The 23,808-nt window shown below is 38.3% G+C and overlaps 1 protein-coding gene across 11 annotated transcripts in view; it reads left to right on the plus strand.

Annotated features, from left to right (window-relative positions):
* The window catches only part of GRIN2B (glutamate ionotropic receptor NMDA type subunit 2B), a 505,856-nt gene that overhangs the window by 339,934 nt on the left and 142,114 nt on the right, over positions 1–23,808 (plus strand). For 10 of the 11 annotated variants that reach the window (XM_049102486.1, XM_049102484.1, XM_049102485.1 and 7 more), the window contains one exon: positions 6,577–6,660. The exons of the other annotated variant lie outside the window; for it this stretch is intronic. In XM_049102486.1, the coding sequence (XP_048958443.1) occupies positions 6,577–6,660 (84 nt within the window). The remainder of the gene's footprint in view (positions 1–6,576; positions 6,661–23,808) is intronic. 11 annotated transcript variants of the gene reach the window in all.

Raw genomic sequence — 23,808 nt, forward strand, 5'->3', positions numbered from 1 at the left:
TATTAATTCCTTCTTTCAAGGATTTCTATGATGTTTGAGTCATTATGAAAATATACACATATATACAGATACATCTATTATCTTTATATGTATATACATATTATATAGCCTAATATAATGCATAATATGCTTCTTAGATAAGAAATGCTAGCCCTCTTTCCCTTGTCCCTCCTTCAGATGAAATTCACTCTTGTTTTCTATGTTTGTGCAAAATTTAGTATTTTTATGTAGTTTCTCATTCTTGTGATCAAAGAACCAAGCTTTTGAGTATTTAGTCCCATCAGAATAGACACAGCACTCTGATGTGATGAATAGGAAGGACTGTCTCAGTGACAAAGGCCAAAGATGGAAAACTAACACCACTGCGTGTGGACAGAACAGGAGTAGAATGATAGGGATGCTTGACAGTTCTAAATCCTGCTCTATTTTGTGTTGTCTTAAAAGAATATTCTATGGCATTCATCCCCATAGGACAGATTAGTCCTTCACCTAAAACTGTAAGAACAGAGAATTTCTTTCATTGAAAGCATTTCTTTCTTTCTACCTTTCTTTTCCACCTTCATCCCATACCCTTGTCTTTCATCCTTGAAATTTCAGCATCGATCTCTTATGTAGTACTGCTTCTCACTGCATTGTCTTCCAAAGCATGTCCTGTTTCATCTACCTTCATCTGCTGTGACAGCAAAGCCGGTGGCCTGTTCAACCATGGTCCCTCTGAAAGGGTAAGATATGGAACATTAGAAAAACCTTGGGTAAGGTGCTGTTGTCTGATTGTTATGGACCTTTCCATATCAGACACTCAGAGTAGTATTGGCTCACAGCATGGCCATTTTTTTAGTATATATATATATATATATATATATATATATATATATATATATATTTTTAATTCCGGTGTAGTTAGTAGTTAACCTACAATGTTATATTAGTATATTAGTTTCAGGTATATGATATAGCGGTTCAACAGTTCCATGTATTAGTGTGAGTCAAGATAAGTGTATCCATAATACCATCCTCATAGTGCCTGTATTACCCATCCCCTCTCCCCCCTCATAACCATCAGTTCATTCTCTATAGCTAAGAGTCTTTTTTTGTTTGTCTCTTTTTCCCTCCCTTTATTCACTTGTTTAATTTCTTAAGTTCTACAGATGAGTCAAATCATGTTACTTAAGCCCCATGTCCTTCATGAAGTCTTCACCTCCCCACACTGTGCTCTCTTGTCTCTAAACTTACACAGTATTTGTTGCCTGTTGCATCACCCTAGTCTTCATTTAATCAAGGGATATTTATTAAGAGGTTGCTCCATTCAAAACTTTATATTAGGTTTGCTGTAGATACAGCAGTAAATTAGATATTCTTATTCCCGGGAGTTTTCAACCTGGCGGTGGCTTAGTTACCTGCCATCTATTAATACCTTAGTTGTAGTTTTGTTTTGTTTTGTTTTGTTTTTTGTAACTCTGCAGAGAGGATTGTGTGACTGTCCAAGCTACATCACTTTGGACTCAGATCATTATGGACAGGTTAATGACTTAGGAATAAATATTTTAGGGGAAGTAAGTGAACACTGGAAGGAACACACCTCCATTACCACTTCGCATAGGGATCAAATTCTTTTCTTCCATAAATCTTCTGGCTAAAATAGACATGAAAATTATAATGTCTTTAAAAAAACTTGCTCTATGACATCATTGTGACCAAGTTGTTTTTGCTTTGTCATCAAGGGGTCATTTTTGCAATATACTTCTGGAGCTCATATAGCCTTGTATTACTCACTTGAAAGAGCAGCATTCAGTTTTCCCTGAGACAGTTCTTTTAGAACATAAGCATAGAATGTGACTTTACCTGTGTAATAAATATTCTAATAAGCAGAGAAATAGAGTTCAAGGAGCCATTTGTTCATTTGCTCACTTACTTGTGCATTCATTCATTTTACAGTCATGTAGGTATTCATTCAAAACCTTTACTAAATGTTGATTGCACGTTTCTTGTCTTGAAGGATGAAGAAAAAAAGACAGTTCTTTCTCTTTTTTTAAGATTTTATTTATTTGAGAGGGAGAGCAAGAGAGCAAGAGAGCAAGAGAGAGAGAGAGCGAGCATGAGCAGGGTGAGAGAAGCAGGCTCTCCACTGAGCAGGAAGCCCCATGTGGGGCTTAATTCAGGGACTCCAGGATCATGACTTGAGCCAAAGGCAGATGCTTAACCGACTGAGCCACCCAGGCACCCCCAAAGACAATTCTTTAACCTTCTATGCATGACTATTTCGGAATAGTCTAATATTATTAAGAACTTTGGTAGTCATTTTATTCTAACCAGAAAGAATAATATTTCACAGTGAAATAATGTAATAAGTTTAACTTCAATGCTGTTAGCTAGACTTTTGGAATTCACTTTCTGCCACATCTATATTCTAGAAGTGGTGAGTATTACCTCGGGAGTGATAGCCGAGAGGGTTCAGAAAAGTGAATGAATGAATATACATACATAGTAATTATTCTCAGAATAACTCTCAGGTCACTCTATCCAGTCATTTAAAAATTTTTTTGCTTAGTCTTTTTAGTAAGCATCATTGTCTCCATTACTATAACCATCATAACCTCCACTACCATTCAGTATTTAGCACTGTAAGACCCATAGTACACCAGCAATGCTCTAGGTATGATGAAGGAGAATGTTTGTCAAAAAGATTAGACCATTATCTTCAGGAGCTTGGCACCTAATTTAATCAATAATGTGGCTATAATGCATAGAAACATATTTCTTAGAATTCTGAAGTCTCTTGGAGAAAACTCTTTAATTTGGTTCTTCAAAGAATTAGATGCTTTATGTCAGAAATATATTCCCAGAACATTTGATCTTCTAGTTTATCTTACTCATTTTGAGGTAGATGGAAGGCTGGGTACCCTTGGGCTTGAGATTAAGGAGCAGCATCAATACTATTCATCAAAGTTTAGAACCCATAGAATGCTTAGGACTCAGCAGGACTCTGTGGAATGGGGATATTTTATGGATAAGATATGACCTCCTTTTTGAAGAGCTTCAGGTCTAGGTGAACTTAAATCATAAGCATAGAAACATAATTTCTTAGAATTCCCAAATCCCTAAAGAAACTATTTCTCTCCAGTTTCTGTAAAGAAAGAACTATTCTTTGTTTAAAAATCTTCTCCATATCAAGCCTTTGTCATGGACTACCTTTTTCCCCACCATATCAGAGGAGGCATTTTACTGAATAGATCTGCTTTCCTCCTGTTTGCTGGAAGTTATTAAAAGAGCTGACTGCAAACAGATTTTTGCTGCCTGAGTGTGGACTTACATCAGGTAGCACCCAATAAGACTTGACAAGCTGACATCTCTTATCCATCAACAGTGATGGGGTGGGGAGGGCAACAGGATGGAGAGAATCTTATTCTCACCTACTTTCTGAGAGACAGAGTGGTTGAGTGATATAGGATACATTTTTAGAATCTATTTAATTTCTGAGTTGGAGTTTTAGAGATTTTGTTTATGGAATATAGGGCTAGAGACAATACCCAGCTTGTTAATGCTAAACAGAAGCTGAAAATTACATACCCTTTAGGTCACAAAGGAGCGGTAAGATGAGTCCTTTGGAGGAAGGAAAATATCCTTACAAAACTCTAATAACAGAGCATCTTGAAAACTCCAGCCAGGCAGCCTAACAGCTCTGTGTGATTGGTAATGATGTCAAGCTTTTGTTCAGAAGAAGGAAGGATCTTGTAAATCCAGATTTCCAAATGTGTAAGCTTTATAGCACCCACTTTTGCCCCATCCTCTTTTTTTCTTAAACATTGGTGACAGTGATTTTTTTAAAAAAAGGAAAAGTAGCAAAAACTACAGCCAGATTATGAGTTGTTCACTTACAGAATTTTCATTTTACATGTAGAATGAAATATGGACACATGTGACTTCTTGTTCTATTAAGAGTATGTTACAAACACTGATGGCTCATTCCTAGGAAAGAAGTAATTGTTGGCTGCCTTTTCATTGGAAGAATATGAATATTGAATTCTGCTTAGATAATTTTCAGGATAATTAGATTCTATGATTCTGTTGGAAAGGAGCTGGTGCCACTTTAGTGGGGGAAATCATACGTTTGTCTTATGTAAGCTGGGGATCTCTTAAATATGTGAGGTCTGAACCATTAAGGTCAATGTTCTTTGAAGATCACTTGCTAAAATTATTAGGAATAATAGGAATGGAGATTTGGGGGAATGAAATCATCAATGTCTGCTAATTATGATTGCTACAAGTATAAAAGTAAGCACATCAAATGGACTGAGAGTGGGAGTAAAAAAAAATCATGTTATTAATGTAGAATGCCTTTCAACCAAAGATGTTAAAAGAAGCACCCAATATTTCTCAAATTTATTGTGAATGTTTTCTATCTTGTTGATTACCTGTTATACTTTTAAAAATTATATTCTATCTTACTCTAGCTGGTAAGCATCTTGAAGAGAGGACTATATGCTATTTTGGATTTCTTATGCTACTTAGCACCTTGCCTTGCACACAGATATGGTCACTTATTGAAGTGAAATAAATTGAAATGAAGAAATATTTATAGTATAACATATCCCGAATGTAAATTAAGCACCAAGAGAAGTTATGTCCAAGAACTGTTTGAAGATGTAAAGGTGGCTAGAACTTTGGGAGATAATGATCATATTAACTTAGGATTTAAAATTTTGAAGTTAGAAAACATATGCCCTATACTTTTGAAAAAATATTTCAAAAGTCAATAGAAAAGACTGGCTTGACTTGATTTTCAGAGACTAACATATCATCTAAAGATAAGATTCTAATGAAAACAAAGCACACTAAATATTTCAGCGTATCTTTTAGATGTGTATTCAGTGACTTTTGACAAATGCTTTCATGGGTATAACCCACACCCCTATCAAAATATAGAATATTTTAGTTGCCAGATTTGTCTCATGCCACTTCCTAGTCAATTTCTTACCTACCACTACTATCCCTATCACACAAAGGTAACCATTATCTGATTTCTTTCACTATAAATTTTTTCTGTCTCAGAACTTCAAATAAATGCAGTTATGTGACATGTACTCTTTTGTGTCTGGCATCCTTTTAACATAATGTTCTGAGATTCAACCATCTTTTTGCATTTATCAATAGTTCTGTTTTTAGGCTAATATTCCATGGTATAAGTATATTAGAGTATGTTATTTTCTGTTGATGAACGTTTGAGTTGTTTCTAGTTTTGGCTATCATGAATAAAAACACTGTCAACATTTTCATTCATATCCTTTTGTGGACATATGTTCTCATTTCTCTTGGGTAAATACCCAGGGGTAGAATTGTTGGGTCATAGGATAAGTATATATTTAACTTTGTAAGATATAGCCAAGCCATTTTTCAAGGTGGTTGTATAATTTTACATTTCCACTGTAAATATAGAAGTGTTTCAGCCGACAGAGGGAATATGATACAGGAAATTAGAAGGCTGAAAGAACAAAAAGGGAATAGTGAAAAGTAATTCCTTTAGAAACAGCTCTAATTCCTGGATCTAGGGTTGTGGTTATCAGAACTTAGAAGCTTAGAGAAGGCACCATGGTGCCACCTAAATCTGGTATGGTACTTAGAGCTCCAAGGAGGAAATACCTTTAAGTGACTGACTCTTCTACCACTGACATTCTGGTCACTGCTTCCATTTGGTGGGTATTTTTTATTTTGGCTAATCAGTGCTAAAATTTCCATTTGATTTCTATTTTAACTTTTGTTTCAAGAGTGTTCTTGATTGCCTATTTGAGAATTTTTATAACAGCTGCTCTAAAATCTTTCAACATCTGTGTCATCACATTGTTGGTATCTGTTGGTTGTCTTTTTCCATATAAGTTGAGGTCTTCATGGTATTCATGCGTATTATGAGTCACTTTAGATTGTATTCAGATATTTGGAATATTATAAGATTCTGAGCCTTGCTAAGTTTGGTGTTGCTTTGAATCTGGTGTTCTTCCCAATATGCATGATGATATTTGATTTTCAGAAACCTCAAATAGCTATTTCACCCCTTCTGTCTAGGTTTTATAGTTGTGTTTAGTGGGAAAGAAAAGTGGGCATTTGTTTCATTTTACCTGGAACCAGAACCAGTAAGCTTGAATTTCAAAAGCCTACATTCACAGGCTAAAAGAAAACTCACATTCATTTATGTATCTAAATTTATTATTTACTGTCTGGTTGCCACCATTAGAATTTAAGCTTCACAAGAGCTTTTTCTTTGTTATGTTACCAGTGTGTGTCAAGTACTCAGAACAGTGTCTGGAAAAATAAATATCAAAGGCATTCAATAAATATTTTGGAATGAATGAAAAACAATCTGACAAACAAGGAATAATAGCAATATTGCTAGAAGATAATTAGAATGACCAATACTTGTGACCTTATATAAGTTGATTAACCTCTCTATTGTGGATCAGTGTCTTCTTTTGTATAATGGGAAAATAACATTTATTTCTAAGGGAAAATATAGAAAGCATTTATTTAGCATATTGTAGGTGATTAAAAACATAGATTCAATATTTTTTCTCTGCTCCTCTTCAGATGCAGAGACAGTAAAGATAACAAGATTTGGAGAAAAAAGAATAACCAAAAGAAGGGACCATTTCACAGGGCTGTTGATTTTGTGTAAGTGGACAAACGAAAGCAGAAATACTCCATTCCTATTTTCCTTCCATCTTTTCTATTAAGAAAAATGATCTTCAAATAGAAAAGGATAATATCATAGACCTTGAGGTTATATGGGCTTCACAGGTGACTTTTCTTAACCTTCCTCAAGTTAAGCCCAGTTTACTCTGTAAAGTGGGAGTAATAGTACTCCCACAGAGCTGTTTTACATGTGGCAGGATAAAAATCATGGGACACATAGACTTTCCTTATTCCCCAACCTGTCACAGAGAATCTTATAATTGCCAGCTCAATTCCAAAACCAATTCTAATGGGCTGTGGTACATTGGCAACCTTATTAATTTTGCTACTGTTGACCTTTGATCTGGTAAATTTGGACTAAGTTTGGACACAACTAGACTGAGTTTGACACAACTCTGCCTGCTGAATCTCTGCCTACTCAGCCTTACTCCTGCTGTATAAAGCCTGGGTCTCCTTGGTGTCTGCAGACCAAAACACCACATCCATCAGTTTTGTAGCTTTGCTTGGGAACTCAGCTTGGATCCACACCAGAGAAACTCTGTACCAGAGCTCTGTGGGGGACCCAGAAGCCTGTTCCTCTCACCCAATAACCTTGCTCAATATTATACTTGTTACCAATTCTCAGTGCATCATTTCTTAACTGGAGAGTTTTATCTTCTTCATTCCTTCTTTTCAGGTATTGAATAGAAATATCATCCCCCCCACCCACCAAATTTCCAAAAACCTAAATCAGTCCATTTTTTTTTCACTCTACTGTCCACCAGGCATCCACATTTTATATATTTTCCTTCTCCATCTAGCCCATGCACTGCACCAAATAGGTGACTCTTAATCATAGGAAACAAACTGAGAGTTGCTGGAGGGGAGAGGGTACCTGGGTGAAGGACACTAAGGAAGATATGTGATACAGTGGGCCCTGGGTATTATATAAGACTGATGAATCACTGAACTCTACCTCTGAAATTCATAATGCATTATATGTTAATTAATTGAATTTAAATAAACAAACAAATAAACAAATATCACCATCAGTTTGCAACAAAATGTAGAAAGACATAATGTCAGAATAAGGAAACCCCTGAGACTGAATAAATTATTAAAAAGTGACCCCAGGGATCCCTGGGTGGCGCAGCGGTTTGGTCCCTGCCTTTGGCCCAGGGCACGATCCTGGAGACCCGGGATCGAATCCCACATCAGGCTCCCGGTGCATGGAGCCTGCTTCTCCCTCTGCCTATGTCTCTGCCTCTCTCTCTCTCTCTCTGTGACTACCATAAATAAATAAAAATTAAAAAAAAAAAGAAAATAAAAAGTGACCCCAAAAAGCCCATGCCTTAATTGTCCACTGATAAAACACTAACTTTTCTTTAGATAGCTGCAACATTCTAAGAACTGTGGGGAGGTGATATTAATGCCTTGGAAACTATATAAATATATTTCCAGTGGATATCTCAGAGTAGCTGCAGCTCTTTGGTGTCATAACTGTTGAATTCAGGGAGAAGATGTAGGGATTGAATATGGAAAGGGGGTCAGAAGTTTCTCCAGAGTCACAGACCATTATTTAAAATATGTTCTTCACAGAGTGTGAGGAGGCCTGCTTAACTGGCTATTATCCGGTATGGAGATTTTCCAAGTTGTCACCTGATGCTAGGGTAAATCTACTGTTTTCCTTTGAGTAAATCTCTTTAGGATGTAAAAAGACTACAAGGCTGTTGTTAATAGGGTGAGAGGTGACCAGATTGATATTGGTAGTTTCTTCAGGAATGAAAGCAAAATGAGACTTCCATTTACCATCTCAGGAGGGAAACCTGCTAAGGAGCCAAACCAAAACCATAGGGACATTTTCATTTTTATTATAATCTGTGTTTTAAAAATTAATTCCCACTTAGCTGCATGGCCATTGTGATTAAGAAAATACTTTTGAACAGAAAAGGGATTTATATACTGCCTTTATAGGCAGCAAGAAGTAAAGGGTTGGAGAGATTGGTTTCCATTCCATGGCCAGGCTCAAAAAGAGGTTTAACAAAGGCTAATGATTGTGGTGCAGGTTCCTAAGTGGAGAGGAAAGGAAACCATGTCCAGGGAGCCTGTATCAAAGGGAGGGAAGACAGCCATGGGAGCTATCTGGGCCTAGGATAAGGCAGGCCAACACTTCTTCTACTATAGTCAACTGCCAATTGTCTGCTTCTGTAGCTTGCAGAGCTGAGGAAACGAGGGATCTGATGGGTTCAGTGACAGAAGTACAAATGCAGTGATATGGTAAATGATGATATGTACTCCAGCATGGGGAATTTGGTAAATATCTTTATAGAGAAGGTAGCATCTGAGTTGAGATTTTAAAAGTGGTTAGGATTTTAATCAGATACGGCTGGAGGAAGGAGGGATGGATTATAAAAGCTCAGGCTAGAGGAGAAAACATGTGAGACTTGGGGGAAATACTGCTGTCCATATAAAGCTGAGACTTTATATCTGTAGGTGGCATGTTGGTGTACTGGAAAATATGGTTAAGTAATGAGTCTACTTTGGCTTTTTTATTTTCTCTACTGATTGAGTTCTGCTTGGGTCATTTGAAGAAACTTTATTTTGTTTCTAATCATTTAGTCTCCCACTGGGAAAGTATGGGTTTATGCATTTTTCTTTTGATCTTGACAGTGCTAGAATATGATTGCTTTGGAGGATGGCACTTGGATGTCTATTCAGTACTTAATTCTACTGCTAATCCCCACTTTTCCTCAGCCTTATTGATCCTCAGCGTTTTGCCAGTTCCAGTATATTTCTGTGATCAGTAAACACTCTGAGAGTCATCAAATCAAATAAGTGGAGAGGACCTCCAGAGGTCATTATGCCTATAGGTAGGTGATTTCCAAAGCCTGCCAAGATGGAGGGTTTTTTCATTATCTCTTTGGAGCAATCTAGAGATAGAGTCTGACAGCCTCCCTCAGGTAGTTCATTCTAGTAATTAATCAGCTGGAAGGTACTTCCTTATGTCTAATTGAAGTCTTTCCTAATGTAACTTAATTTATTTTCTCCTGTTTTATCCACTCTGGGCATGGATAGCAAATGATTACTACAGTGCTACTAACAACTCTTCATGAACTTGAAGACAAAAATCTCATCACCTTTCTACCTCTCCTCTCTAAATTAAGCAACTCCAGCTTCTTATATTATTCATCATAAGGGTTATTTCCATTTCTTTAGCTATCTTTATTGAAGTTCTCTGAACTATTGAGTTTCTTTACATTATTTGAAAATAATTCCTATAATGAACAGAAATTTGGACTGAATACAAAATAACTATTTGGGAGATCTCATTGGTGACTTTCAATGTGAAAACATTCATGGGCCATTTTTAGTGGAAGTAAAAATAACTGATGCTAGGACTAAGTTTTAGGTAGGGATGTTGGTAACACATCCATTTTTAAAATTTTTTATGGTTTTAACAGACTTAATCTCATTGTGGTATACCTATGCTTCTTTTGAATCCCTGTGAACATAGTTATATGCTTTTCATGAGAATTTTCATGAAATTACTTGTAAATTATAGACCCAGAGGAGAAAAGACACTATGTCTTATGTTGTCCACTCCCTTTTTGTCTTAGCAATTTGGGAGTGTTTCCCCTAATGTATTTTAGAGTACCTTGGGACACCTGGGTGGCTCAGTGGTTGAGCACCTGCATTCAGCCCAGGGTGTGATCCTGGAGTCCCACAATCGATTGAGTCCCATATCTGCATGGAGCCTGCTTCTCTCTCTGCCTGTGTCTCTGCTTCTGTCTCTGTGTGTGTGTGTGTCTCATGAATAAATAAATAAAATCTTTAAAAAAAGAGTACCTTGTCCAAAGAATCTGAAATAATAGATGTAGTGATTGCTACAAATAACTGTAAGAGTGTATGATATATATTTGCTCATGAAATGGCTTTGTGATTTATGGAGAAGTTATAGTGGGTAATGGGGATAAGCCAATGTTGGAGAGCAAGGGTATAAAATTCAACATTCATTGTATACTTCCTATGTATAAAGCACTGTGTGAAGTACTGTGAATATGCAAATATGGGTAGAGATGGCATAGTACCATCAGAGGAAAAGGAAAAGAATGAGTAGGATGGTCCAATCAAAGTATGTTGGTGTGATGACACTTGGACGTTGGAGAAGGACAATCTAAGAAGTATCAGTTGTGGGAATGTTCCATTGAAATCAGTCATTTGGCACTGATTTGTCAGATAAGAGGAAACTGGCTCCTCAAAATTTGGTGCTAAGTAGAAGATGAGGAATGGCAAGTATCAGTGACATGCATTTTATTTATAAACAAGGAAATAATTGTTATAATAGTTAAATTCGTTGAGCTTTTACAACATCCCAGGTGAAATTCTACATATATTCATTGAACTCTCATAGCAGTGCTATGATGCATATGCTACTTTATCTCCATTTGACAGAAAGAGACATGGAAATGAATAGGGAGAAGAAATCTCATAGGAATAGATGGAATTAGGGGTGGGGTCTGAGTGTTAGGTAAGGAATTTACTTGGAGACAATGCCAATAGGATTTAGGGAGAGGGGGACTCCAGATTAGGTGGATATGTGGATGCTTCTCTGTTTGGGATGGCACCAAGGAATGATGTGGTGACCAAGAAGGACTGTGATGCAGCAGGTGTTATTTTGGCATATTTCTAAACACATATGAATGCAGAATAAGGTAAGTTGTGTCAGAATTTGATTTGAGTCATCAAGAGAGGCTGGGTAACTGCATGTGTAGGGATTGGCCAGTTGAGCAGTGTGTTTCACAGGGATGACATCCTTCCTCTCTTCATCACCCCGTGCCCTTCTCCATTCTTCCTATTTTTCTCACCTGTGGCTCTGTTTTCCTCTGAGACTCCTTGGGAGACATTTTCCTTTGGCCTTGGCCATGGCCCTGCATGGCTGTAACATGCCTATCTGGTGAGGTCTTCCTCACTCCATTGTGCCCTTGGAGCAGAGACCTCACAGTTGTTCTCTCAGTGTCCGCATCACACCTTTCCTAGCTGAGACCCACAATGCCTTCTTCTCATTACATAACTGGAGATGCCACCTGCGTGAACCCTTGTTTCATGTCTCTGAGAAATTCCTGCCTGCCTTCATTTCTCCCACACCTTCAGAACTCCTCTCCACCCTCTCTTCATCCTTGCTCACCCCTAGTCCCACCACAGTCTCTACCTCATTTTAGATGACAGAGGCAAGTAAATGCCTGAATCTGTGACGTGGGTGGGTTTCCATGTGAGTTTAAGTTGGAATCTGAATGTGATTGTGAATAGGAGTGGCTATGTAGAGGTATGTACACAATTAACGGTGCATTTTCACCCTTTTATATACGTGTGTGTGTTCATTGGGTGGGAAGAGCCAGCTGGGAGTAAATTGATTTAGGTTGTGATCAACATTACTTAAAATGAAGAAAAAGTTAACTGCATAAAGGTATGCAGAGGAGGGTGATTATCTAGTTTTTATAAATTGAACATTTTAAGTTTCCATTATGAAGGGATCAAATTTTGGTTAGTCATTCAAAGAAAAATTAATTTTAAAAAATATTACATATTCTTACGTGTGTGTGTGTGGAAAAGATGAAAGTATTAAGTGAAAACACAAGGTTAGAGCAGTTGTGTATAATGTGATACATATTTCTATTTCATTTACATATTCTTGGAAAATGTATGAGAAAATCGCTAACATATATTGGGGTTACCTCTGGAAGGTGACATTATTTCTCTTAACTGCATTTTCTGATCTATTACTGTGAACACATCATATGTAAAAATAAATAATATAAGGTTGTGAGACAACAGCAAGATTTTAGGATAGCAACACAAATGTGAAGAGTAGGCACACAGGAAGGGGTCCCCTGTGACAGCCAAATAAGGCCCAGTAGCCTTTCCTTTTCTCCTCCTCCAGCTCACTTGATACCAGTGGAATCACTAAAAAGCCCACCCACTGCACAAAATCTCTTCCTAAAGCTTTTTCCCAATTAGAAATTTGTTTGAATACATCTGTACCCCTAAGAAGGCAAGCATTTGTCAGGGATTTGCTGAACAGTTTAGCCCACAAGTCACATCTGTGCAAGTTGGAAAAAGGTATCATTCCTCAGATCACTCCACTGCCATGTGCTGGAAAACCATCATGATGAAAACACCAATTGACCATGTTCGTGTGATGATCCTCCCGCATTTGTGCGGGGACCTTGCTACACATTTGTAAGTAATATGCCTTCCCCGTGGTATGAATTGGTAATGTGTAGTTTGCTTTCCTCCTTAGCTCTAAGGAATGGGAGTTGAACACATGGTGGGAAGGGAAGAGAGGAACAGACGGTGAGTGTGGAGCACCTTGCAAAAGATTCCCGAGAGAGCTCTAGATCTGGAAACTTTGGACAGCTTGAAACAACATGGGGCATCAAACTAAGGAAAAAGAAGGACCTGGGAAGTCAGGGCCTGAGAGAATAGAAAGGAAGGAAATGGGAATCCAAAACTGTACTTCCAGCTGTGCTGGTTTGTGCTCTCCTGTGTTCTTGAGCTCAGGGGAAGTGATCTGTTAATTCTCTTTGAGCTCCTCCTATGGGGCTTTGGAAGTGAGCTGAATCCCTGGTTTATAACCAGAAGTGCCTCCCAGGGATAGATAGACTTGTGTTATCAGTGTGCGGACCCCCATGGAGGGCAGATTAATGGGATCTATTCCTGTGTTCAAATTCTAATGCCCATTTAATAGCTGTGCTTCTTGGTTTAGTTCCTAGCCTCTTATGACAATTTTCACTCTATATGTTTTCATTTATCCCTGATCTGCTAAAATCAGGAGTCTGAGAGCAGATCAGGAAACCAATAGATCTCTGAGCACACAGATGCCATGTGCGTGCTCTGGCTGTGTTATCATGCGATGAAGTGCTCCTTGGATCTAAGCGGTTTTGATTGACATAAAGTTATCAACTAAAAAGTGAATACTTGAGATTTCCTCTTCAAGGGAAAGATCCTGGCAAGCATATTTTTTAGCTAATCAAATTAGACATTTTTAACAATTATGATTCTGTTACTGTGGGAATGATGGTAGAAGCTGAGGAGGGTTTGTCTAAGGCTCCATGGAAAACAGTTCCTGGGAATGATAATGGAAGAACTGAGAGGTATGTGTCCATGAGTCATAAAACATTCATTATACAAATCTTAAAGTGATTATTAGTTGGCAAATTGCTAAGGTTCTGTTATTGCTGAGATTATTCAAATTAAAAAAAAAAAAAAACAACCTTCTTGGAGTGTGAATTGACCAGTATTGATTTGTATAGCTAAAGATGCTACCCTTCCTTGGTAGAGGACTTGCATATGGATTTTTCAAGAGGTTTTAAAGGATTCTTCTCAGAGCAAATCTAAACCTCTGCTTTACTTTGAAACATTTTTTTTTAAACATTTGTGTTTTGTCCAGAGAACCATGAACTGAGGTTGTGTTTGAGGATGAATATAGTTCTCCCCTAGATCTTTGAGTGCTGGTCTGGAGGAGAAGCCACAGGAACTGGTAATAGCAGTTCAACATGCAGATTTCAGCTGAGCCATTCTGGGCTTCTCGTGGTATAGGCCAGCCTTCACCAGCAGGACAGACCCTCCACTGTGATCTGGCCTGGATTATGCAGTGGTAGTAAATTCACTTTAGAACAGATTCTGCTGTTGCAGTTGGTGAGATGAACTTTGATGTCTACTAGAAAAAGGGACTGTGTCTGTTTTGTTTGCCTCTGAATTCCTAGAGCTTAACACATAATAGTTTGATAATTAAGTGAATATTAGTTAACTGAATAATGAATTAAAAGGTATTGCAGAGGGAGGCTAGTCGGGTACTGAGCAGAAGCTAAACAGAAGTTTTTACTTCTTTATATTGGCTGGATTTCTAGTCTCCCAATCTTGATTTTATTCTCTAATTTGGTCAGTATCAGGGCAATAAACCATCTTACCCAACCTCATAACAGACTGAGGTAATAACCAGATGCCAGTTTGTAATAATTTCCATTATTAATTATTCCATAACCAATCACTTTCAAAATCACTAGTTTAAAAATAACAACAATCATATGGCTAATGGTTTGACAGTTTTGGAAGGATTCAGCAGGGAGAGCTTATTTTAGCTCCAAGGGGCATCAGTTAGGATGACCAGAGCTGAAGGATCTAATTTCAAGATGGCACAATCATATAGTTAGCTAATGGGGGATGGCTACTAGATGGGACTCAGTTCTCCTCCACATAGGCCTGTCTGTTTGGCTACTTGGGCTTCCAGAAGGCATGGGTGGCTAGTTACACCTAGAACAATGTTACTTTTGTATTGTCTTGGTCAAAACAGGTCCAAGCCAATTTGGGGAAGAGAGGAGAAGTAGACTACTTCTTGAAAGAGGAAGTGCTAAAGAATTTGTGGCCATTTTTAATGGACTTCCAATATTCACTAAAAATATATATTAGAAAGATTTTCTACTGGTTGATTGCTCATTATATTCTCTTCCTTGTAGGAAAGTTCCACAGCTAGCTAAATTACATAGGCCAAGAGCTAACTTGGCTTCCTTAAAATTCCTATCAATTCCCCCTTCTAAACTCTGGCAAATAAATATACTAGTTCTACATTTATTATGCAGATGATGTTTTAAAAGTCCCAGTGTGCCATCATCTCCCATCCCATCCTCCCCACTCACAGATTGCATATTGTTGCTCTTCAAAGAACTCCTTTTCTATTGACATGCTGGAGTTGTCACTGCCTAGTTTTAAGTAGATTCCTGGTAGACCAGATTCCCTGGTCTAGATAAAGGGGAAGAAACAAATTATATGGTCTGAGGGGCAGGTGTCACTAAAGTTATGATGTACCTATCTCAATTACAGTCTCACCTTCCAAATGTATTTGGACAAGAAAAAAACATTTTTATGTCTTTCCAGATGCAATCCTTTACAGTGCTAGGAAAGTCATTGTCAAGTTCATATGGATTGGCTCTTTTATAGGTTTCAAACAGTCAAGTTTCCTTTGTCAATTCAATCTTTCTTCAGAGATTGCTGTGAAACAAGTTTCATGTCTTTTTTTGTTTGATTCTTTTGCATATTTCTTTCTTATACCCTTAGAATGACTTTGGTAAGAGCTCTAGGCTCTGCTTAGTCTTTGACTTAGGAAGCCCAAGTAGCAACCATTTCTAAATTACCTATTAGGGCTAGGCAGTGTAGATGTGTTTCTCTGTATCCCCCATGCCCACCCTCCCATAAACATCATCACACCATGGGTATTTGGGGAGAGGGGGCCTCTAAGAGGCCAGCTTACCCAAGGTCTGCATAGTAAGTGCCATCACAGGTGGGACATGAGCTCAGGTCTTTGTAACTCCACAGCCCTAGTAATGTTGTATGCAAGCTCATTTCAACCATGATAGGTTGAATTTTACTGGTTGACTCTCAGAGCCAACTAATCTCTATATCTTGAAGTACTTGGTCCTAACCCAATATAAACCAATTTAATAAGCTATGGTAATGATTACATATTTTAAAAATTCTTTATTTAAATTCAATTTAGTAAATATATACTGTATTGTTAGTTTCAGGGATAGAATTTAGTGATTCATCAGTTGCATATAGTAACCAGTGCTCATTACATCATGTGCCCTCCTTTATGTCCATCACCCAGTTACCCCATCCCCTTCCCCTCCTCCCTTCTGTTTGTTTCCTATAGTTAAGAGTCTCTTATGGTTTGCCTCCCTCTCTATTTTCATCTTATCTCATTTTTCCTTCCCTTCTTGTATATTCATCTGTTTTGTTTCTTTAATTCCACATATGAATGAAATCATATGGTATTTGTCTTTCTCTGACTGCCTTATTTCACTTAGCATAATACTCTCTAGTTCCATCCACATCGTTGCAGATGGCAAGATTTCATTCTTTTTGATGGTTGAGTGATATTCCATTGTGTGTGTGTGTGTGTGTGTGTCTCATCTTTATCCATTTAATTGTCAGTGGACAGTGATTGCATATTTTTTAAATTTTTATTTATTTATGATAGTCACACAGAGAGAGAGAGAGAGAGAGAGAGAGAGAGAGGCAGAGACATAGGCAGAGGGAGAAGCAGGCTCCATGCACCGGGAGCCTGATGTGGGATTCGATCCCGGGTCTCCAGGATCGCGCCCTGGGCCAAAGGCAGGTGCCAAACCGCTGCGCCACCCAGGGATCCCAATTGCATATTTTTAAGATGATGCATAGTTTGAAAGATTGATGGAAGCAAAGGAAAATTGGAGGCAAAAGAAAATTCACCTCTATTCCCACCACTGTAACACAAGTATTTTAATTTTATTCTAGCCTTTGACCTCATGAATACCTGTTTTTATACAATCACCATCATAGCGTACATCCAGTTTTTCATAATGCTTTTCAAACAATATTGTGATGGATGGACTTTTCTCCAAGTTTCTGTGTATTACAGTAATAATTTTCATTTGCTTTGTAATATGCTGTGCAAATGACGAAGGTAGATCCTTTTTTTGGTTTATAAAATATGACTTATACACACACACCACACACACACACGAAAATTTACATGAGTATGAGACGAATACAAAAATTTTTATCACACATAGAGCTAATACTGTTATATTTTGGATGTTTTCTTCCAGACTTTCAAAATGTTGTAAATATATTTTGTTTTTACAGACACACATATGTCATTTTATTGTATACAAAAGTGATATTGTGCTCTCAAAACAACTTCAGTTAACATTTACATGCCTCCACAAAAGGATTTGTTTTCCCGATGCTTTGTTTTTCTACAGGGAGTCTCCTTTTGGGGGTTTCATTGTTTTCACAAGGCAGGAATTTGTTGGGAACTAGAGACATTCCTAAATGTAAAATTACGTCCTCCTGCATCAGGCTGTGTCAGTACAGGGCAGCATGCACGTGCCTCCATTGGCAGTGTGTATTATGCATTCATTGCCTCATAAACCATTGGAACAAGGCTGATAATGAGGTGGAGAGGTGACCTCTGGCTAAAAGCTGAAGCTGGAAGAAACTGTCCTGTTCTCTGCAACTTGGTTACATATGAATAAGGTTCCAGCCTCTCACTTAGAAATGCTACCTATCCGAGAGTGGTCTATTTATCATCCTACGTATGAGATGGAAGAGTGAACCTTACCTGTTATTTTGGTGCATGTTTCAGGGGCACATGTTGAATTGGGCATGGAAGATTAGTTTTCCAACAGGAGTAAATACCATATAACAGCAAAATGCATTTCTTAGAATCAGCATTCTCTGCTTTAATTAACTGTGGAACAATAGAATTGGTAAGGCTTGTTGTCTACGTTCCATATAGTGAAACATTTGTAAAATATGAAATTCTTTAAATGCACAGGGAAGTACAGAAAAAAACTATCTCATAGACCATGTTTTCACTGCATATACTTAATGTTCACATAAGCCATATTTGCTTCAGATCTCTTTAAAAGGCAATGCTTCATTGGTGGGTATTTCCTCCCTAAACACAAAAAAACTTTGGGGATAAGGAGCATGGAGGCTGGGCCATCATTCCAGCCTTTCCACTCTAGTGCCTTCTCTCAGAATGGCACTGCCAAAAGAAATGAAGTTCCCTACCCCAAGTGACTACAGCACCCGCAGAAGAGAAAACAAGGGATAGAACAAAAAGAGAGATGACATCAGGTATTGCTCAAAGCTAGTACGATGACAAGGGGGAAAGAGGTAAGATCAGAATATAGGCAGAGCTACATGTTAATTGCACCATCTGTGAGTGTGTCAGAAGCCCTGATAGACTCAATAGACTTTTTTTTCATCACATTCAGAGACAAGCTGCTTCCTGAATTGGATGAATTTTAAGGTTATGGTTACACATTTAAAAAGTGAAAATTGAGGCTCTTCCCATTCTTTCCTTCTCTCCTGAGTTGTGGGAGTAATTCATGGCAACTCAGAATTTACATCTTGGAGCAAACCTGCTCGATGATTCGTCTTCATTGCATGTAGGGGGAAAAATAAGCCTCATCAACCAGGGCCTGATTTTCCAAGAGCCCCATCACTCAGGCACTTATTATCCACTTTGTGAAGTTTCTAGGTCTTTTGCTTTTCACCCTTACCCCTCCTGCTGGGATTTGGTCATTTTGCTTCTTGTTAGGACATCCACCAGCAGGTGTGGAGGAGCAAAGAGAACAGCTAAAGCATTATTAAGTTTTGCTTCATGATAGGAGCTCTGCAAAAACTCAGTGGGAGAGAATTTTGAACCCTTTGCCTACAATAAGGTTTGGAGTTATCTGTTGATTCTGGTTACATATGCCCTCTCTGTCTTCCAGTTAGTGCTGATAATGAAGAGTTGACTTGCAGAAAAACAGAATGGAAGGGGACTGCAAAAACAGCCAGATTTGCAGTGAGCCATGACTTAAACATGGTCCTGTAATATGATGCTGTAATGAGAGGGAGCCTGAGTCCATATGAGTTCATTGAAGTATCAAATTGGTGTGCAGTCTTTCTTCTCACTCTGCATAGGTCAGGCACACATTAAAGTAGAAGTTTTCATTTGGGGGTGAAACTGTGTGGTGGAGGCAGATTCTAGAATCACCTAGGGCAACTTTTTCAAATTGTTTGCATGCTATCATTTGGTATCTCTGCATGCTAACATTTGAGAGGAGGTCAGGTTGTAGACTTTGGAAAAATTACTGAGGTCATCCTACAATCTTATCTCTCACCAGGTAAAAGAGATGCTGGTGATTGTGAGAGGGCCTGAGCAAGAATAATGAAAATAGTTAAAAGGCCTCCAAAACAGTGAAAGACAGCAGAATTCTCAAATCTAAAGAAAGGCAGACTCCAAGGTAGTTAAATAACTTTTGTCAGACATAGCAAAGATTACTTGGGGGGTGCTGGTCCCTCAGGTCATTCTCCATACTCCTGCCAGCATGGTCTTCCAACCTGAAAATGCTTGTGCTGCCCCCCTTCTAGGTCTTTATTAAATACCTCAAGCTCTGTTTCCTTCTTGACTCTCCAAGCCTTCCTTCTCCCTCCTCTTCCAATTTGAATAAGAACCAGTCAGTTCATCACTGACTTTGAAGTCCTAAGGAGGTGATAGTTATAATGAGAAAGGTCATAAATGCAAGGTGTCATAACTTGAGAGTGGCCTGCAGAGCTTAGAGCTGTGCTTTTTTTCTCCCTGTAATGAGAAGGAACAATTGATGCAGTTAAATCCATTACATTTCACATTCTACATCCATCTGCTTGGTTCACAATAGTCTCTTAGATTGTCTTCTAGCATTCAATCACTGTTTCCACTACTATGTTTCAAATTCACATTGTCTCTCTTATCTAGACTCTGAGCCCCTTAACTTGTCTTCATGCCAAGCATTATTTTTCTTAACAAAAAAATTAATTAGAAAATGTAATTGGATCTACTTATCTGCCTTGTTTCAAAACTTTTCTTGGATACTTATTTATACAGATATAGCATCATGTTCAAGACCTTCATAAATGACCTCAGTCTCTCTTTTTAGGCTTAAATCTTGCCACTGCTTTTCCTGACTACAATGAACTTGTTCCCTTTCCTCCATCCTATCCTGAAGCCATACTGTCATCATTTCTGCAGACATTTGCCTTGGCACATGCTACATACTCTAGGCTCTCTATCCCTCTCTTCTCTTCCAGGTGAACTCCTTATTCTCTTCCAGGTGAACCCAGCTAAACTAGCTCCCCCTTGTGAAGCCATAAGGCCCTTCCCCACACAGCTTCTGTGTGTACTCCTCTGTGCTCTCTCACTTCCTGGTGTTACTGTAGTTAGCATACTGTACGTGTGGGGTCACTTACTGCTATGCTTTGTTCATGAGAGAGGGGACAGTGGCAGCCAGTATTTGGAAAGGCATAGTGGAGGAAAAGGACAGGTGTGTGGAGGTGATGATGCACATTTTATGCAATGGTTTCCCATCTTGAAATATATATGTGTGTATATGTATATATTTATAAATATTTATGTGTATATGTAACTGTTGGGACACACTCCAAAATACAGATGATTTTATTTCCTTGATAAATGTTTCTTCTTGTCTGTTTTCTCTTTGGAGAATTGAGTGGGGTGTCCCTTGTGAATCTCACTGCAGCTTTTCATGAAACACCAATCTCCTTGTTCCTTGTCTTTGACATCCCATCAAATCTTCATTATTCTTCAGAGTCCATCACTTCTCAAATTGAAGGAATGCAAAGCCTCAAGCCTACTCAAAGGGGAAAAATGAAAGGCAAAGAGAGGTAAAAAATATATATATAATCCTTTACTCCACTCATGGAAAGGCTATTTTCACTTTCTCCAGCTCTGGACAAAGGAACAAAAGAAATTTCTCATCTCTTCTCAGAAGAAGGCATTCTTTTTCTTTTTTTAAGATTTATTTATTTATTTGACAGAGAATGTGTAGGGCCAGGTGCAGAGGGAGAGAGACTATCTCTAGGAGACTCCCCACTGAGTGTGGAGCTTGACTCCGGGCTTGATTCTCACAACTCTGAGATTGTGACCTGAACCCAAACCAAGAGTCTGGTGCTTAGCTGACTGAGCCACCCAGGCACCCTAGAAGAGGGCATTCTTTATTTCCCATGGTAAATCCATGTGTGCTTGGTACTAGTTTGGGGATTGAAACAGAGGGGAAGAGTGGACATGTGGTCAGCAATATTAATTTTTATATATAAATTTCTGTTTATACTCCCAACTGTAGGAAAGAGCTAGTGTGGTAGGTTAAAAATATATAATTTGAGCATCAGACAAATGTCAATTTTAATTCTCTCCTGTCACTTAGTAGCTCTGTGACTTTGACAAAATGAGTCACCTTTCTGATCCTGAGTTTCCTTATCTGTGATGTGGGATTACATGGGTAACATATGCAAAATATCTGTAACAGAGTAAGTGCTTGGGAGATGTGATTAACGTCTCTTACTTTTCTCTGTATTCACAGTGCCTGACATGTATTAAGACTAGGTGATCATTTGGTGCATAAACTTGACATGGCTCTTGTCAGATGCCTCACTTAGTAAATTTCACTTTTTTGTAGGCATTAGTTTGAGAAGAGATTCCTCAAATGTTGGGTTGTATAAATCTGAATCAGAAGGATGGTGTTATTAAGAAGTAAAAGAACTGAGTGTTGAGATAAGTGATATCAAGGGATTTTTTAAATTTCTTGTGATTTTTATGGGAGGGTTATGTGATGCAGGTTATGTGATGCAGGCAGCACAAGCATTTTCAGGTTGGGAAACCATTGCAGGGAAGTACCTCTGTGGATTGATAGGGGAGTAAAGAATGATTTTATTTCTCACTCAACATTTAGCTATTTATTTTACTTCAAGACCTAACTATTCTTGCTTACTATCTAAGCCCTTGGTGTAAACTCTGTTCTCTTTCTCCCTAGTTCACCCCTTCCCCATCTCCCACCAATATTTATACAAGACTGATTCCAAGAACATGCTCTCTTAGACAGCAGTAGTTGGTGATCTGTGCTGGTCTCAGATTCATTTTTAAATCCAGAATGGTATTTTTATGGTCAGGGGAGTGCATAAGGGGCAACTCTGCTAGGTTTGATGAATCTACCACTCCTGAGGGTAAGGAGAGGCTTGCTTCTCTACTCTTTGCAAAGAGTAGAGGAGTTCCCAGGGAAGTGGGAGGAAGGAAATTTACTTCATTGGATGGTTTCTATACTTGTCTACACAAGAAAACCACCAGGGAAGTTTAAAATGCATGTTCTTGGGTTCCATCTCAGACACATTGAATCCTTGTCCCTGGAGTTGCCCCTAAAATCCATGTATTTAACAGGCTCCCCAGGTGAGCATCAGAGATCTTGGCCTCTGTATATAAACCTGTGTGGAGGAGCACCATGTAGCATGCTATCTTAGGGCTCTCTGTGAATGCTGTGGGAAAACACAAAATCTCTGGCAGTCTTGATGGTTCTTATATGTGATGCTCTAAAGTTCAAAAGGAAGGGTTATACATTATTTGCCGGGTAATTGTATATGTCTCAGGAAAAAGATCTTTCTAAGTACCTAATTTCTACAGGGTCATCTTGACTATATTTTTGAATTGGCTTCTCCTTATGTTATAAGGGTCTGTTTCACCAATGGGCAAGTAGCCTATATACCACTGATATAGGAACTTTTTGCACCTATCTTTACATGTCCAATAATATTTTCATTAATGTTGTTTCCCTTCCTTTTTTTTTTTTGTTTCCCTTCCTTAAGCCACCTGAAAAATGAAAACAAATCTGTTCCTCCTGTGCAAATGGCTGAAAATAAAAAGTTGTGAAAGCAAAGCTAATAGCTATAGGGAAATGATTTGCCTCACTTTTGGCTTTATTGAAGGCTCTTAAGCCTCTTTCCTATCATCCTGAGACCTTCCTGGATGAAATTTTGATTGGGCAGCAGCCACACTTCAGTTGCCTTCTCATTTAACCTGGAGCTTTGGGTATGGTTAGAAAAAGAAATGGGAAGAAGAGTTAAACTCACAAACATCATTCATCTCCTGTAGTGTATTTGTCCATTGCTGAGTTCTAATCTCCTCTTTCCACCAACACCTACTTACTTGGATCTTGACTTATTTTGGCAGTTCTCTGTGGATGTGATGTGGTTGCCATGGAAATGTTATCTAGCATGCTGCACACTGCTTCATCTTCTCTCCATCTCTTCATTCCTTTCCAGTGTGTGCTTGCGCCCTCACATTCTTTCTGTCTTGTACACCCACCCCTAACCCCTTTTGCAATTGAACACATTGAACACTGCATTTATTCAAGCTGTTTTGCTCCTCTCCCCCAATCACATTGAATGTGTTTTAATTTTATATAATCAAAGCAAACTGATAGTGATTGGAAGAGATGGAAGGAAATTGACTCAAATGCTAAATTCCTCTAGGTTATGCTAGAATGCCCAAATATGAGGGAATTCAGCAAGTGTTAATCAAATTAACTTCCCTCTGCTTTCACAGGGATTAAATCTTTGCTGAGGTTCAGAGAGACTTATTAATAATAGCTTTCTGATTTCTACCTGGACTACTGCTTCATGTCCTGGTGTTATCTACACAGGAGAAAATCTGAAGTATCCTCAGCTCTTAATTTCCCATATGTGAAGTATTCACTTTGTATATTATCTGCATTGACCCATAGGCATCTCTGCAGA

The sequence above is a fragment of the Canis lupus genome, chromosome 27 (genome assembly GCF_003254725.2).
Source record: "Canis lupus dingo isolate Sandy chromosome 27, ASM325472v2, whole genome shotgun sequence".
Classification (NCBI taxonomy): Eukaryota; Metazoa; Chordata; class Mammalia; order Carnivora; family Canidae; genus Canis; species Canis lupus.